The sequence below is a fragment of the Mycteria americana genome, chromosome 3, assembly GCF_035582795.1.
Source record: "Mycteria americana isolate JAX WOST 10 ecotype Jacksonville Zoo and Gardens chromosome 3, USCA_MyAme_1.0, whole genome shotgun sequence".
Taxonomy (NCBI): domain Eukaryota; kingdom Metazoa; phylum Chordata; class Aves; order Ciconiiformes; family Ciconiidae; genus Mycteria; species Mycteria americana.
Window position 1 is genome coordinate 61,936,826 of NC_134367.1, and position 17,161 is coordinate 61,953,986.

General features: G+C 38.2%; 1 protein-coding gene across 1 annotated transcript in view; it reads left to right on the forward strand.

Annotated features, from left to right (window-relative positions):
- The window catches only part of LAMA2 (laminin subunit alpha 2), a 388,353-nt gene that overhangs the window by 210,134 nt on the left and 161,058 nt on the right, over positions 1-17,161 (forward strand). The window contains exons 13-16 of the mRNA XM_075497163.1: positions 2,949-3,050; positions 3,630-3,841; positions 9,968-10,079; positions 13,978-14,091. Coding sequence (XP_075353278.1) covers positions 2,949-3,050; positions 3,630-3,841; positions 9,968-10,079; positions 13,978-14,091 — 540 coding nt within the window. The remainder of the gene's footprint in view (positions 1-2,948; positions 3,051-3,629; positions 3,842-9,967; positions 10,080-13,977; positions 14,092-17,161) is intronic.

Genomic DNA, 17,161 nt, shown 5'->3' on the forward strand with positions numbered 1-17,161 from the left:
ACTGTTTTGACCATCCTTACAGTGAGAAAGCTTTCTGTATGCTCAAGCTGAATCTTCTTCATGCATTCCCTGCAGTTGCCACAGGAAAATAAAAATGGCCATTTCATTTTCCCAGTCTTTTATGTTTTGGTAAACTATTTTCCTATTCCCTCTTGGTGTTCTCTTTTCTGGACTAGTCAAACCCACACCTTTCCTCTAGTGTTTCCTGCTGGTTATATTTTAGAAGGTCCTAATCCATTCTAGTTGCTTTCTCTAAACTACTGTGTTTATCTACTCTTTTTAACAGATTTTTGGTCAAAGTTTGCATTGTTGACTGCTTTTCTATCTGCATTTCTTTTAAATCAGAACCTTTCTTTTCTTTTTTTTTTTTTTCTGTATGACCTATCAATTTGCCATGTTGGATTTTCATTTACTAAGGTAAAGGTTACGTAGTTGGGAAAAAGTAAAACTTGTCTTGGTACATATTTTTTATGGGTTGCCTGAAACCACACAATGTTTGTCTTCTCATTATTTTCACTTTATTGAATCCTTGTAGTTAGTCTGAACTTGAAACAGAAATGATAAAATTCTGCAAGAGTTACTCTTTTAAAATTCTTGTCTAAAGCTGAAAGCAATTCTGGGTACTTCTTGCAGCATTTCAGATACCTAAATTTTCTACATTCCTTTTACAGTTATAAACCATTGTTTAGCTTTGACCACAGGCAAAACAAAAAAGCTGTAAACGGTGTGTCTAAGGAAAAAAAGTCTTTTCATGTTGTTGCAGTCAAGGCTGAATGTAGTTGCATTGGTCCTAACAGGTTCAGATACTATGTAGATAAACATCCAATGCCTATGTTTGCCGATGATACTAAACTAGGAGGAGCTGTGGACTCCTCGAGGGTAGAGAGGCCTTACAGAGAGATCTGGATAGACTAGAGAGCTGGGCAGTCACCAACCGTGTGAAATTTAACAAGAGCAAGTACCGGATTCTGCACCTGGGACAGGGTAATCCTGCTTATACATACAAACTGGGGGATGAGAGGCTGGAGAGCAGCCCGGAGGAAAGAGATCTGGGAGTTTGGGTTGATGGCAAGTTGAATATAACTCAACAGTGTGCCCTGTCAGCCAAAAGGGCCAACCCTGTCCTGGGGTGCAGGACAGCATAGCGAGCCGGTCAAGGGAGGTGATTGTCCCACTCTGCACTGCACCGGTGCAGCCCCACCTCGAGTACTGTGTGCAGTTTTGGGCGCCTCAATATAAGGACATCAGATTATTAGAGTGTGTCCAGACAAGGGTGACCAAGATAATGAAAGTTATTGAGGGCAAGACTTGCGAGGAGTGGCTGAGGTCACTTGGTTTGTTCAGCTTGGAGAAGAGAAGGCTGAGGGGTGACCTCATTGCAGTCTACAACTTCCTCAAGGTGGGCAGTGGAGGGGAAGCTGATCTCCTCTCTCTGCTGACCAGTGATAGGACACGAGGAAATGGAATGAAGCTGCATCAGGGAAGTTCAGATTGGACATTAGGAAAAGATTCTTCACTGAGACGGTGGTTGGTCACTGGAACAGGCTCGCCAGGGAAGTGGTCATGGCACCAAGCCCGTCAGAGTTCAAGGAGCGTCTGGACGATGCTCTTAGTCATATGGTTTAGTTTTAGGTAGTCCTGCAAGGAACGGGGAGTTGGACTCGATGATCCTTATGGGTCCCTTCCAACTTGACATATTCTATGATTCTATGATCCTATGATTCTATGATCCAAGCTTTGGGTTACAAATTGGAGTGAATTTTCTGACTTTAACCTAGCAATTAGCTGTACAGCCTCAGATGCAGTTTATGGATTTTTATACCTTTGTGGATAATTAAAAATCAGTTGATTTCCATGCCTTAAATACTGGGACTTTTTTTCTCCCCTTAAATTAGATGCATCGTAAAATAATGAAGTTGATGACTTTCACTGCTTTCTGTTACTGTGTGCAAAACCATCTAGTATGATGAACAAGAGATAGCACGTTATGTCCTTGAGAATAACCAGATTATTCTTTGTAGAAGACTCATGAGTTTGCTCTGTGGTCAGCAGTATGCACTGGAAGGGCAGAAGGATCCCTGTGATTTTAATAGTCTCTGAGAGAAGGCTCACCACTGAAGTAGGAGGCAGATGCATTTAAAAACCAAAATGTAGCTCTTGCAATCTCTGATTTACTTATGCTGCTTCCAAACAATTAACAAAAAGCACTGGTTTTGTACTGAACTCTGTCATTCAAGTCTGCAGCTTTTGATTTGCATCCTAAAACTGATCTACGTTTTCCATTTTTTCATGGAAAAGCTAGTGTCAATGCCATGGTTTGAGGGGGCTAAAAGAGCATAGAAAAAATATATTGGCATGACATGAGTTATTGACTTCTCACACTGAAGGCTGAGTCAAACTGAGAGAAAGGGCTTGAGCATTCTTTTAAAGTAAATGTATTTGACTCCATGAGGGAAAATTCTTACTTTATTTTAGGTTTCAGTTCATTCTAAGGAAAGCATCGCTGGGCTTTTTTCTTTTTTGGTAGTTTGCCCCATCAACAAAACTGAAGTTATTGAATCTTCTAAAGGTTGCTAAGGCTGCTGACGTAGAGGCCCAGCCTAAATGAGGACCATAAACTGAAATATGCTGAAAACCTGATGTCAGTATCAAGTGGAAGTTTGCATAGATTTCAGATCTGTTTCTGATTACTTTGTTAGTCCGTGTGTTTAAGGAATTTGCAGCCTTCGACAGGCATAGAAGAAAAATGACTAAGTGTGATTTCTAGATGGTTGAGCAAGAAGGAAAGGGTCTGTAAGGGAGCTGTAATCCCCAGGTATCTGCATATGGTTTTACAACACTAGAAGTCTATTTCTGGGAAATACTGACGCTGGAGAAAACTGCCACCAAATGGTTGAGGCCTGTTTTCTTTCATTTAATTGCATTTTTTCTGTCTTTTTTCTCCCCAGGTAGCAGCTGCTGGAGGACATCTGAAATTTACAGTCTCCTATGACTTCACAGAGGAAGGAGAGACAGTTCAATTGATGGTTCAATCTGATGTCATCATAGAGGTAAAGTGGTTGTATTTTCAGCCACCAAAAAAAGAAAAGGAAGAAAATTGCCTACTTCTTCAGATGTTCAGTGTGAAGCCTGGTGGCTGAGGACACAGAACAGCAGGGTGCACGTACTTTCAGCTAATTTATAGTATCAGAAAATGGACACACTTCAGAGAACTAAAATCTTCAGTATCTCAAGGAGCCTCTGGCAATATTGCAATAGCTTACAAAACTATATTCTCCCTGTTCATCAGGAAGAAGGAAGAAATAAAGTAATTGGTCGGTTGAGGTAACACTTTCACATTCTTTCAGCAGACCTGTTATTGCGCAGCTCGTCATTGTATGAGTTTGCTTTTGCCTATGCAAAGCTGTGACACTAGATTTTAGCTGAATAACCTAAACTTCCTTTTGCAGTGATTTCAACTTTACAGGCAAGCCCATTTCAAGGTTATAAAAGGTGAATGTTATTCCTGATATTTATTATTCTTGTAAAATATATTATTCAATAAATCCTGTACCCCAACTGGCTACAGATAGAGCTTTCTTCCTGACTTTTTTCATATTTAAATGTCTCTTTCTCATGGCTCTGTCTAGGGAGGTGACTTGAGAATCAGCACTCCAAAAGAGGGCATTCACCTGCAGCCTTCTGAAGAGTACACTGAAGAAATTGTGCTGAAACCAGAATCTTTCTCTATGCATGGCACTGATGTTCCAGTCAGCAGGAAGGAGTTCATGACTATCCTTGCAAATGTAAAGAGGATCCTCATAAGAGCCACATACAGCTATGGGATGAATGCCATCTACAGGTGAATGTGGGAAGCGTGTCCATTTGCTACAGGCAGCTTCTCAAAATACTTGTTTTCTCTCTTCAGAGAACTAAGCTGATGTAATTTAAAACACACTCATTTATTATAATGAAATCCATAGCATTCATTTACACTTTCAAACAGTTGTTAGTATTGTTTTCATTTTGGGTAGGCAGGAGGAGGAGAGGCAACAGAAAGAAGCAGCCTTGTAAGAAAATGAAATCACATGGACTATTAAGGCATGAATGACAGTTCTAGAAATGTTTATTTTGTGAACACTGTAATTCCCATGTATATGGTAAATCATGGAGTGCAGTAATGACATGTTGAAGTAAGAGATGATATATTGCTTATGTACTGTTTTCTCCATTTAATGAGCATACAGGGCCACCTTAACAGTGGACCAGAGAATAATATCCTAAGTTTCTAAGCTGGAAAAGTGGCTCGAGGGGAGTTTTCTGTGTTTTTAATCAGTAGCACACACAGAACTGGCTAATCCCAAAGCCTTTCCCTTGATTTATGTCAGGTTGCTGCCTGGACTACTTAAAACCACTGATTTCATGTGAACTCTTCTGAGTCTTCTGATAAAATGAAAGACGTTATATGAGACAACACAGTTGTTCTAGCTCAGTGGCTGCAGTGTGGTTGAACCTGTAAAGCTCAACTTGCATATAAAATTTTCATAAGTGCATGAGCAAATACTCCAGGAGTGCTAGAAGACAGCCTCTCTCCTGATACTGTATGATTGCACTCTGTCTATACATTAATAGTTAGGTGGCATAAATAATATTTTTCAAAAGTGCAGTGGCATTGATTGCATAGTAGTTTTCTACTCACAAGGCATGAAACCTGAAATGTTCTCTAACCTACACATCACTTGATTCAGTGGCATAAGCCAATTTGGAATGGAGGGAGCTGATACCACATTAGTGATTATTTGCTGAGAGCATAGATACAGTTTTTGCTACTGCGAAATGTCTTAAGCAATCCAACCATAATTTGAATACTTAGGTAATTAAAATACTTCCTAAATTGAAAGGCAGGTTGTGTCAACAGCAGGCAGTTTTCTGATTCGAGCTTTGGCAGTGCACATTTTTTCCCTGCAAAAAGAATTCATGTTTCTTCAATCTCTTTCTTTTTCTGTGGTTAATTAGTATGTATTGCCTCTCTGTAAATAAGTTTGTGAATCATAACTAGCTTGAGTTTGAGCCAAACTGTTTCCTAATTTGCTCATTTGGTCATCCGTCTTGTATCTCTTGCATCCAGGTTGAAAACCTTTCATGGCCCATCACCTTCCCACCCTGGTGTTAGAGGAGAGTCAAACCACCAGGCCAGAGCTGATCTCTTATGCACTATGAGCAGACTATGAGAAGCTGTTAATCCACAGCTTACAGCTGAGACTAGTGGGAGCTCAACGAGTGCTGTTCCTCCACTCTGTTCTCATTCAAATTAAAAAAAAAAAAATTAGTCAGAATTTTCCAAACTAAAGGAGTAGTTTTGGGGTGAACAATTGGGGCTTCTATGCTATGCTGCTTTGAAGGAGATACGTATAATTGACTTTCTTTGGGCCAAAGGTCTTACTAAGTATTATGGGAAGTTCGGACTTCAGGTGTCAGTGGTTTACATACATTTGTGTACTGACATTTGCACTAGAATGAGAAGCGGAGCTTTCCTACAAAAACCACTTTGGCTAGGCAGTTAAAATCTGTGAAGAAAGTGCATTGCTGGACATGTACTGGCTCCATCTTGACTCCACTGTGGAACAGTGGGGGTGGGATGGATCACATCCCCTCTGGGTGAGAACGTAGAGCTCAGGTCAGCACACACATGTAGAACTGGCACAGTCTATAGTTCATGCCTTGTACGTAAGAAGTGGCAGACCTGTCAGTGGCATGTTTGGAAGACTATGCATTGCTGTCTGCATCCCAGATTACTGCTTTAGCCATTTGGCCATGTGTGGTGCTTCACTGTTTTGTAGTCTTGTTCATATTCAGCCTTTGGAACATTTTAGTGGTGTGTTATAGATAACTTTCCGAAAACAGGTCTTGGCAACATGCTTCAAGAAGAGCTCTGGGACAAACATATAATTTATGCTTTGCAGGTTAGTAGCCACCATCTTCTAGATGTAGTGACATTACAGTTAGGAAGGTTGGTCCCTTAAAGACAATGATTTAAAAGGGGGTTAGGGGAAGGGACTGATGTAATTTTGAAGAGTACCTTTTTTGCTAGAAATGGCTTTATATTACTGGTACATCTCTAGCTGTCCCTATGATGTCTCTTACCAGAGAAGAATGCAATGGTTACTGTGTTACTGTGATTACCATCAGCATGTCTAGAAGTCTCTGAAAATAGTTTGCTCTAAAGTAAACACATTTTATTGAGTGCTGTCAGGGCGCTTATTGCAGTTTAGTGTGATGGAAGAGAGGGTGTGACGTTCCAATCACAATTAAGTGAATTGGATTTTTCATCTTTGATTTAACTGGAGGAATTGTAGTTTCACCCGTCAGGGTGGGATTTACTGGGTGGAGTTAAATCTTCTCAGAACAGTGCATGCTCCCAGTCACACGACTTAGCAGCAACAGCATCTACTGTCATCCAGCCCAGCTTATGATCTGTTGTTGTAGGCATGGTGCTGCTTTTCAGTGTATGCCTCCATTCTGACTTTTCATATTCTCTTTGACTTTCACTTATGCTAACACATACTAGGTGCAAAGCTGTGCTCGTAACTCTAAGATCATGCAAAACAACTCTTTTCTCCATATTCTGTGCCTTTAGTACTGCAGGGAAAATAACCAGACCCAATGAAGAGAATATTCTTTGTGATACCTTGGGCTGATTAAGGACTACCGTTGATGGGCTCCAAAGGAAGAAATTTTTGCCAAAGAAATAGTGTAGAGCTAAGCATTAGTAGATAAGTAGATATGAACTAAGAGTTTTTTATTGTCTTTTAAACAGGTATGTGTGCTGGACAGATGGATATTCCTCTGAGAGAGTAAAGAGGGTCTGGCAGAGAGACAGAAATATTACAGGGCTATTTGATCCTTCATGAATGACAATTTTTGCCTCAAAGCATCAGCAGAATTATGCAACATACTAATTAGAGATTGCTATATTAAGCAACCTGTTCATTTAAATACTGAAAGTTTTCAAAATGGATAATGACACCACATGTGTAAGGATTTCCAAGGGTGCTTTTATAATCTGTGCTTGAGAAGAGGCCAGAATGGAGGCCTTGTAAGATTAAGCAACTTTCTTGCAGTCATGTAGAAAGAGACTTAAAAATTCAGTGGAGTTGTCTGCAGTTAGCAAGAGCCTTAACTTAAAGATTATATTTTTCACCCTTGTTTAGTTTAACCTACTAGAAACATTAGTTAATCAGTAGCACTTTCAAGTAGTTACTAAACAATATTAATGCAGTAATGGTGAGTTTGACTTCAGCATGTTTTTGAGAACATTTTTTGGGTCATTTTAAGCTTAGAATGTTGTTATTGCTCTGTGGCATAATTAGGAAGCTTCCTCAACTGAGTGTGCTTTCATTTGGATGATCAAGTAGGATAAAAAATGAGAACACAAAATGCAGCAATCAATTTGAAAGTGACTACAGCTTCTGCGTTTAAATCGAGATCCTGCTCTAACTTGACAGATCTTCCAAACTGTTGCAGTTAAATCCATCTGTGGTAGAAGCAACAGGCCAGGAAAAGACAGCTCTCTCTTATCATTTTGTTTAATCTAATATTGTTAGCTTGTGCTTCAAAGAAAGTTTAGTAGCACCGTTTCTTCAGTTTTAATATTCAGAGTGGCCACTGATGGTAAATGTTGTAGACACTCAGATGGGCATTGGAAATTGTGGTGCCAAAGATAACGGAATGCTTGCAACCACGTATAGAATCAGTGCTAGATGCAAGGAGAAAGAGGGGAGGAAAGGCCAAGGGTTTTCTTCCATATGCAGAATTGGCTTCAAGACAAATGAGCAATGATTGGGTCAGTACTTCATGTCCCTTATGTAGCTGATGTGATTCAGATGCCTGGCATAGCAGACAGTAAACTATGCTGATACCGCCTGAAACGTCCCCTTCCTTTTTAATCTTGTTTGTTTTTAGAAGTCAACAGTTGCCTGCTGACAGTAACAGTCAGCTTAAATATTTGGTCTCGATGTCGAATCTCAAATTATTCATGCATCTCCAGGATCCAGTGCCCCATTACTGCCAGCATTATGTATTTTAATGAATGCAGAATGGCATCGAGGAATCAAAATTGCAACACCAAAATGGGAGAAAAAAAAATCACTGCAGCTTTCTTCACTGAGTAACTGTTAATGCTAAAAACTGTTAAACACATTAAAATCCCATTTAGCAAATAGCAGAACGTAATGAAAATTGGAACAATTCAGTGAATACAAATGTGGGATAATACTGGGCGGATTGTTTCTGTGTGTAAGTGCTTCTCTTTGTTCCAAGATCTGTGCTGAGAGGGAACTAGCTGTAGTTCAAAGGATAAATAAAACTTGGCCTTTAACTAGTAATTTGTTTCTTCATTTACAGATTTTTCTCCTTAAATTGTTAGATTTTTTTATTGATAAAGTCATCACCATTTGATATCTAATATCGTAGGGATAGGTTATCTTATTGTAAGGAAAACTCAAAAGGACGATTGCTAAATAAGCATGCAGCAATGGAGCGAAGGGAAAATATTGAAAAGTGAGAGAGATCTTACTGAAGATCTGGATAGGAACATGCATCCTTCTCTTAAAATAGTTTCAAGAACCTTTTACAGAGGTTCTAGTATCACCAAATTAGATTCAAGTTTCTAACTGCGTAATCCGCAATGGTAGTCCCTCCAAAGTCCAGTGATATCCCAAATGATGGTAAAATTTCTGTTTCTCTGAAGCTCCCATCCTCATTTCAGAAATCTTCCTTTTTTTCCCCTTACCTTTCATGTCTGTCTTACTGAGAGCAGTCATAAAATTGAGTGGGAAAATATCCTGTCTTAACCTTTCCTCCAACCACTGCAGTAACAACAAAATATTTTTCTTGGATGTTTTCTTATCCAAGGTCATCCAAATAATTTTCAGGATTTTTTGGCAGCCAAAAGATGAATGCCTTAGTATGGAGGGAAAAAAGCTTGGTTTTCCAAAGAAAATTGATTGTTTTTTAACAAAATGCATGTCATGATAGAAAGGTATTTTCTGCTGAAAAAGACTTCAGCAGAAGCTTTTCAGGTAGCTCTAGTAATCAAATGCTCTGTTAAGATTGCTGGGTGAAAATAGAAGTTATTGAGCCTCTATAATGCCTTAATGTTCCTTATGAATTCTCCTAAGAATTAAATCCCTAAATCCCAATTTCTTTCCCCAAATGGATACTGTTGAGGTAAACTACATCTGTTTTGCACATTACCTGTAAGATTATCAAAAGACTTTTGTTGTCTCTCCCATCATACTTCCATGATTTTTAAATAAAAATCATGTTCAGTGTTTGGCTTAACAATGGCTGTTTAGCCAGCGTCTAGCATTTATTTTTTAAGGGCAATTGTGCATGGAGCAGAAAATTCTCCAACTCGGTCTTCTCTGTCATTGGGGAAGCTAAGGTCTGTGGAAGATGTCCTTTTTCTTTCATGTACATGCCTTTTTCTTTCATGTAGATAATACTTAGATCCTCCTGGACAGAGCTGAAATCTTTTCCAGAGGTCAAATCTCCAGAATAAAAATACCCTATAACCAAAACTTAGTAATGTAATGTTTTAGAAAGCTGGAGTAGTGGTTTCTAAATTTTGAAGACACTGCTTAGCGTCAAATTTGCTATATATACAGCTGCAATGCAAGTTGGCACTTGTGGCTTGCAGGCCAGGAATAGCCTTCCATCTACTGATACAGTGCTGTGAGACTCTTTTAATCTATTTTTATCAGTGTGTGTCTGACCATAGTCTCCTTCACATGATGGACAAAAGTAGTAACAAGCCTACAGACATGTAGTTTAGGAAGAAATAGATGAATATGAAAACGTCCTTATTTTTAAACAGGAAAGCATAAACAAGCCACTGACTGTCACTATATACTGTTTGCTACATCCAGCTGCACATATGCTTCCATCTAGTTTGCTACATTAACTGTTTCATTCCTGTTCCGTCCAGACTAAGAAGTGTTAGCATTGAAGCTGCTGACCACACTTCAACTGGGAGAAAGGTGGCATCTGGAGTGGAGTTATGTGAATGTCCCCCGGGGTATGATGGTACCTCGTGTGAGGTGAGTATCACGATGCAGTCCAGATCTATTGTGCTAACCCTGTGATCGTTGTCAGCAACCAGTGGCCCTGTGTTGGCAGAAAATAGTACGAGGGCTGTCCATTCCTGTTAGGAATTTGGTATACGTTCTCTAGTTACCTTTATTTCTAGGTGGTGGTTCATATTTGATAATATTTGAAATCTGAAGTTTTACACCTCTGTGGTGATTTCTAAGTTATGAAAAGACATTTCTCTTAACAAAAAGAAAATGAAAGCAGTATTTGTACTCTTCAGCCAATTGATATTACAAATGCATGAAACTATGACAATTAGAAGGAAAATGGCAGTTATCTGACCTGTGCACAACAAAGCCAGATCAAATTATCTGAGTTAATGTGATTGAGTTTCCTCTTTTGTTTTCCCAGGGCTTTGCCATTTGCCTTGGAGTCTTTGAGGATTGAGTGTGTGTTCTTGTGAGGATTGCTTCACTTTAGTTTGGTCCTGTTACAGATAACGACATACACACATGCTCAGGAAATACCCACTTTCCTAACAAATTCATTAGTTCACACAGACCCTGTTCATACAAGTGTACATAGGATGAACTAGCTCACGTGGGCATAGCTTGGGGTAAATAGAAGCCACAAAAAAAATCTTCAAAAGCTTTGCCTTTAAGGAAATAGTTTCAAACACCAAGATGCTCCGCTTCACAAAACTACAAACAGTATGCCATTTACATAGGCACTCTAGGCATTTGCTTGTCAACTCTCTTTTTCTTTAAAATCTTCCATGCTTATATGTGATATTTAGGGCTTAGAGTCTAGTTTCATGCCAAATGTGGTTGCTTGTTGCTGGGACTAGATAAACTAATGTAGAAAGAAGGCCTGAAGGAATTAATGGATATTCCTATCACTTCCAAAATGGTACAGACAGAAAAAAAACTGGAGAAGAATGTTGCCTACCTTGGCTGAGAAACAATTTTGAAGTATGACCATTGACTGTCTGTTCAATTATTTGAAGAAAAAAGCTGGATGAAGTGGCATTATGCTTCACACTTTTTTTTACTTGTCCATTTTTCCTCTCAATTCAGATTTAGGTGTGATTTCCCAGAAAGCAGTTGGAAAGGCCCTGATTGCAGATGTTTCAATATCTACTTTCGTTGCAGAAGCTGAAGGACTTGGGTAGAATTCCTGCCTTGGTGTGGCTGAAATTCTCTGTCCAACATTGTGTCCTTCAATGCTAAACCTTCTTTCCAATTCAAAACAGTCCCTGAAATTTGATAAGATCATATTCCGCAATAGAAAGTACATATATAGATAGCTGCAAATTTAAAGTCTCTTTGCACACTAGTGGGCATGGACACTCTTTGATTCCTGGCTGAGTGCTAACCACAGACCTATTGAACTAAACCATATTGCAGTCCCTACCTGGATGTTAGTTTTCCTCCCAAGACTGAAAGCCAAGAAGATATGATAGACTTCTGCATAAGCACACTTTTCCTGTGCCCCCTCACTGCATTTCAGAGCATTTTGGACAGCTCAGAAATGCCATTTGACAAAGCTGGCCTGTCTTACGATAACAATGGTATAGTTAAAAGTTTTAGTTTCCATGCCTTTATTCACTGAATTCATTTCTCATGAGTCTTTTGTAGTAGAGGTTCAATATATGATATACATAGAACAGATGTGCTTGATAGAAAAAAATGGGGAAATATTTTGGTGTTCTGAGTAGATGGTTGTGCTTTTTATAACAAAGACAAGCAAGAAAAAACAAAACAGTGAAGTTTTAGATTTCCAGGCAAACGAGCAGTTGAGAAAGTTTAAAGTTTTAAACGAGCAGTTGAGAAAGTTTTAGAATACCATATTTGTTTATTCTGAATACTTTTGGCCTTGTCCAACACTTTGCTTCTTCCAGTTTCAACCTAGCAGAGTTTCATTTTTATTGGTTTTGTGCAGGTTTTCAGTTTCATTTTCTCTTCTTCATTTAATTTAATGTATGGGTTTGTTTCCTGCATAATGATGTTATGGTACCTGGCATAGACACTGCAGCACTAAAACCAACCGTTATTTACTTATTTTCTTGCTGTGAATGTTTTGGCACAATCAGTCTTCAGAAGAGAACCAATCCCGTTTAAAATATGCTGTCTCTTGTGAGATTGTTCCATTACACAAATTTTAATTAATTTTCTACAGGATTCTAGTCAAAGAAAATTGTTATGTTTTTGCTAGTATATCTGAGAAATGAACACAGACTTGCATGAGCATAGGTAAAGTAGATGAAATTTTAAATTTCAAATACCAGTTGGACTCATTAGTGATAGTTACTTTGCCCTACTCATGTGTATCTTCTGGCCTTCATTTGTCAACATCTTCACATCTAATCACTCTTCTCCACCAGATTTGTTCCCTTTCTATCTACTCTTTTGCTTCCACTGTGGAAGAAGTTGTGTTTAACATGCATCACTGTGATGATCAAGAACTTTCCTGACTTTTAAATGTTACATCATTTCTTTTTTTAAGATCCCAGTCTGTAATCTTTTATATTAGTTATGTTCTAAGCCTTGCTGTTGATATTCCATGTCTAAGCCCTTAGAATTAGTGACTTTCGGAGACTTATCTTGTGCAATATCATGTATATCTGTGCACAAGATCATTCTTTTCAGAATCACTGAAAGAGGAAAAAGATTTATATATATTTATACAGAAACAGCTTAGGCAGTTGCATTTCATGCCACAGAAAAAAAATAGGGCAATTTCTTTTAACCTGTTTTTCTTGTTTAGATTTTATAACTCTGAATTTTAATTTTTAGTATTTATGGGTTTTGTTAGGAATGCGTAACCAAGAATGAAAAGAAGGAAAAACAAGGATAATGTCTCAGGCTTTGGAATGTTTTTTTAAAGGAATCATTTCAATTCATCTTCAAATTACTTTCATGTTTTGCAGGAGTAAGACAAAAAGGGACTTTTTTTTTTTATAAAGGAGAATCTTCTGGTTACCTTTTTGGAGAGTGTATGTGAAGGGAAAGAGATTTTCTTTATTAAATGAGACTTTTAGTATTCTGTCACTACAAAACTTCCTCTTTGTATTAGCCAGGTGCTTTTGAAGGTCAACACTTTGTCATGCACTTTTTTATACTATGCAAAATCCTTGGATCACATGAGCAGTCTTACTGAGTAAAGATAGTTTGCAAAAACTATAAAGCCATTTGTGAGATATATAGTAGGGAAGACTGCTGCTTGACATCTTATTATGAAGAAATGGAATAGCTGAATTTTCGCTGATGAATCACAGTTGTACGATGTCACCTTTCCTAAGAAAAAACTGGCCATGCATTTAATATTGATCTGAATATAACATTTCAAAAAATAAAAAATCAGAGCACTTTCTTAAAGGGAAATGACTATACTTTATATTTAAGAAGCACAATTTGTAAATAAAAGGATGGCTTTGTTTTCAGCCTGCGCTTTATTTCAGTGTAGCCTTTTGTTAGACTCCAAACAAGACAGACTAAATGGTATTTTCATTGTTCTTTGCAGCTGAACTTCTCAGGAAAGGTTTTTGTTGTTTGGGGGTTTTCTTCCCTCCTTCTCGCTCCTTCAGTATTTTGCCTTCTAGCTATTTTTCAACCTGTACCTCTTGCTTTGATGCTGTCATATTTCAGTTCTTCATTTCTCTGCTTTATTTTACCATTTCAGAAGAATGATCGAGTTAAGGCTTCCTCTAATCTCATACCTGCCAATAAGGTCAGTGCAAAGGCATAGCACCAGGAAGAACAACTTTCTAGAGAAATTTTGGTATTTTTATTAATTTGTCAAGTATGGTTTTGTGTGCACAAGTATCAAATTCAACAATATTTAAAAAATCCCACTCCTTTCTCTGTTCAAGCAAGAGTTTAACTTTTTATCTAATTTATCTTACAGTCTTGCTGGCCTCGACACAGGCGCGTGAATGGCACAATTTTTGGTGGAGTCTGTGCACCATGTACATGCTTTGGTCATGCAGAATTGTGTGATGATATCACAGGAGAATGCCTGGTAAGTGTCACTACAGGAAACTTGATGGACATGGCCAACATCAATTCAATATATCTGTGCAATTGAATTAATGAACTCTGAGACCTGAAATACTCAAGGAGAAAAAAGCCAGTGATTAACAGAAGAGATCTTTATGTTGAACTGTTGCTGAAGTTAAGGATCCCCTCATACCAAGATATGGTAGCTTCTACAGTTAAACAAAAAGAATTTTTTATTCACATAGGATTTATGTTTTGAAATAGAATCAATAGTATAAGGTATGGCATGCAGAAAGCAGCAAATACATCAATATTCTTCCATGCAAGATTTATCTCCCCCTCCCATCTGTCTCCTGCAGTGTATTCAATTTATAGTATGTAGCAGGTAACTTTGTAAATTCTGTTCTAGTATGACAAGAAGATATTGTTAATGTGTTCCTTCATCTAAATTCCTACTAAACCTTGAAGAAACACTTAATAAATTGTATTTTAGAAAAATAATAAAAGCATATGATTTGGGCTAAATCAACTTTTTTTTCTTGTAGGCTATGGACATTTTATGTAGTTACCTACTAATTCAGCAATTAAATCTGTGATATTATCCATAGCAAGCCTACCAGCACACCACTATTTCCAGCCCATTCAGTAGCCTTTTGGAATGGGTGCATTATGCTGAATAGACTGTTCTGATTAACTCAAGGGCATTTTTAGTTTTATATTGTCTGACATGGCACTAAGCTTGAAACAACATTTCTCATTTCATTAGTCTTGCAGAAACACAATTTGAGCCAGTGCCAGTTTAGTGGGATATCATACTCTCATTTCCCTGCAGAATTTCAAGCAGACTCTGTATTGTGCATGTTTCTAAATGTTCCGTTTTATTTCCTTAAGAAAAAGCTGCTGGGGAAAATCCAGAATGAAAATTCAGGCTTTTTTTCAATGTAATTTGGCACTTAGAATTATTACTGCTCTTCCTGTTTTGCCCATACAAGATGTTTAATTGCATTGCAGTGCAAAACACGATGTCCTTTATGGGTGGATCAGTGAATTTTTCAAATTGCTTTTTCATGAATAGAAGCTTAAAATGATTCTCAATGTAATTATACTGTAAGCCTTAAAGAAGTACCTAGGATGAAAAATATGTATGACATGAGAGAATCCTTTGAATCCTTCACATACATGCAATGAAAATGTTTATCAGTAGGGTAATACGGATTTGTGTTTCTCGACAAAGATAAAATTTATTGCATTAATGACCGTAGCCTCCAGCTATGATGTCTGTAACATCAGTGTGGGGTAAAATCAATTAACAGAAAAGAAAGGGAAGGGAGAATCCTGTTTAAGGTATATCATAACTATTGACTATTTTGCTTAGGAGTGCATGGTCACATGCGAGTTCTGAGGTTGCTTGCTTCTGTGTCTTCAAGTTTTAGCCCTTGCACAAGTTCCCTCTTTATTGTTGTCTGTAGCACTAGCCTGGATATGAGAGAAGGCTGTATAGCTGCATACGGTAGCGCTTTTGCACTTTTCAACTGATGTGAACTATTGACTGAGACAGTAGAGCTCCCCCTTCTGATGTTTCAAGGGTGCTGGTGTAAAGATAACACAGCACTGACAAGGAAGTGGAAAATAACCCGTTGAAAATGTACTTTAATCTATATGCGTTATCAAGCATTCTGTATTTTATGTGTTCTGTTGGAGCTTATACTAGATCATGCTATAAAGAAGAGGCACACAGGGAGCTTAAAATCAGTTCTGGATTTTCTTGCCGCTTACTTTGAAAACACTGTAAGGGAAGTTAGATTGGTTAGTATCCATGCAGGCTATTAAATGCTGCTATTCAATTTGGATCATAAGCCTTTTGAAGTGAAAGAGAGAGAAGTCTGAATGCTGAAAAAGAGAAATGTTTCACATCAAAGGCATTCTTTCTATTGAGGTTTACACAGCCTTTTGGCCTCCTCATTATTATTCATGGTGTTTTTTCAGCAACACAACAGACAATTTAGGCACCTAATTTACTGATATGATACTTCTTTTTGCTCTTCCTTAGCTTTGAAATGTAGTTGAAAAGCAGCTGAAATATGGTTTTGACTCATGATAAAAGCTCACATCATCTGCTTTGACATAGGCCTGTATAAAAAGCTCATTTTAACACATACCTTGCAGTAACCTGCAAAGCCCTTTGATCCCCACAGCAACCATATAGAGAGCTGCATGATACATCATTCTCGTTACCATTGTGATATACATAACTGCTTTGGTACATAGGGCAATTTCCAACATTCAGAAATGCTCTTTTGTAGTGTTACACACACACACGTACGCTAGCTTTAGGAGGTTGGTTAAGCCTAAACCTTGGAAAAAGCGAACATGTTTCAAGGTGTTTCATTCATTGCAGGATACTACGTTCCTATTACTAAGCCCAGAGAAAGCAGATCTTTCTCCCCTAAGATATGCTCAAATTGCTAAGTGGGCAGTCCCCAGTGGCATCCATTGTGTATTTTATTCCTTTGTGTGTAAACGGCATATACCATGTACATTGAGGCCAGTGTCAGAGATAGTGGACATGTGCTTTAGACAGTGTTCATCACAGGAGCGACAAAATGTCTTCACCCGTCTTCATATACACGGTAACAAAATGATACATCCCAAGTTAAATGCAGGTGAAAATTACATAAAGCCTCTGCAACACCCTGATTGCATTTGTAACACCAGGAAAGGGAATTGTCCATGTAATATTGACATTACGGTAATTTGAAAATGCCAGAAGAGCATATTCATGCTTCCAGAGACGTAATACCATTGTCTGGTCTCTAGACCAGGGAATACACTAAAATAGGCTTACCCTTTCGCTTTCTTTAACTAGCTTAAACTAGCAGCTTCCCTGGTTGTCTCTGTGACAGATATCCTGAGGAAGGGCAGCAGCGTGCCGAAGGCACTATCTTGGACTGAGTCATACGCCCCGATTAAAGTTCTATTTTCATCACTAGCCTTCTATTCAGACTGTTTCCTTCCATATTCATATACACTCAGCTGCATATGCAGCTAAGCAGGAGTGGTTTTCAGTGTGAACTTCGGGTTCCCTGATACTG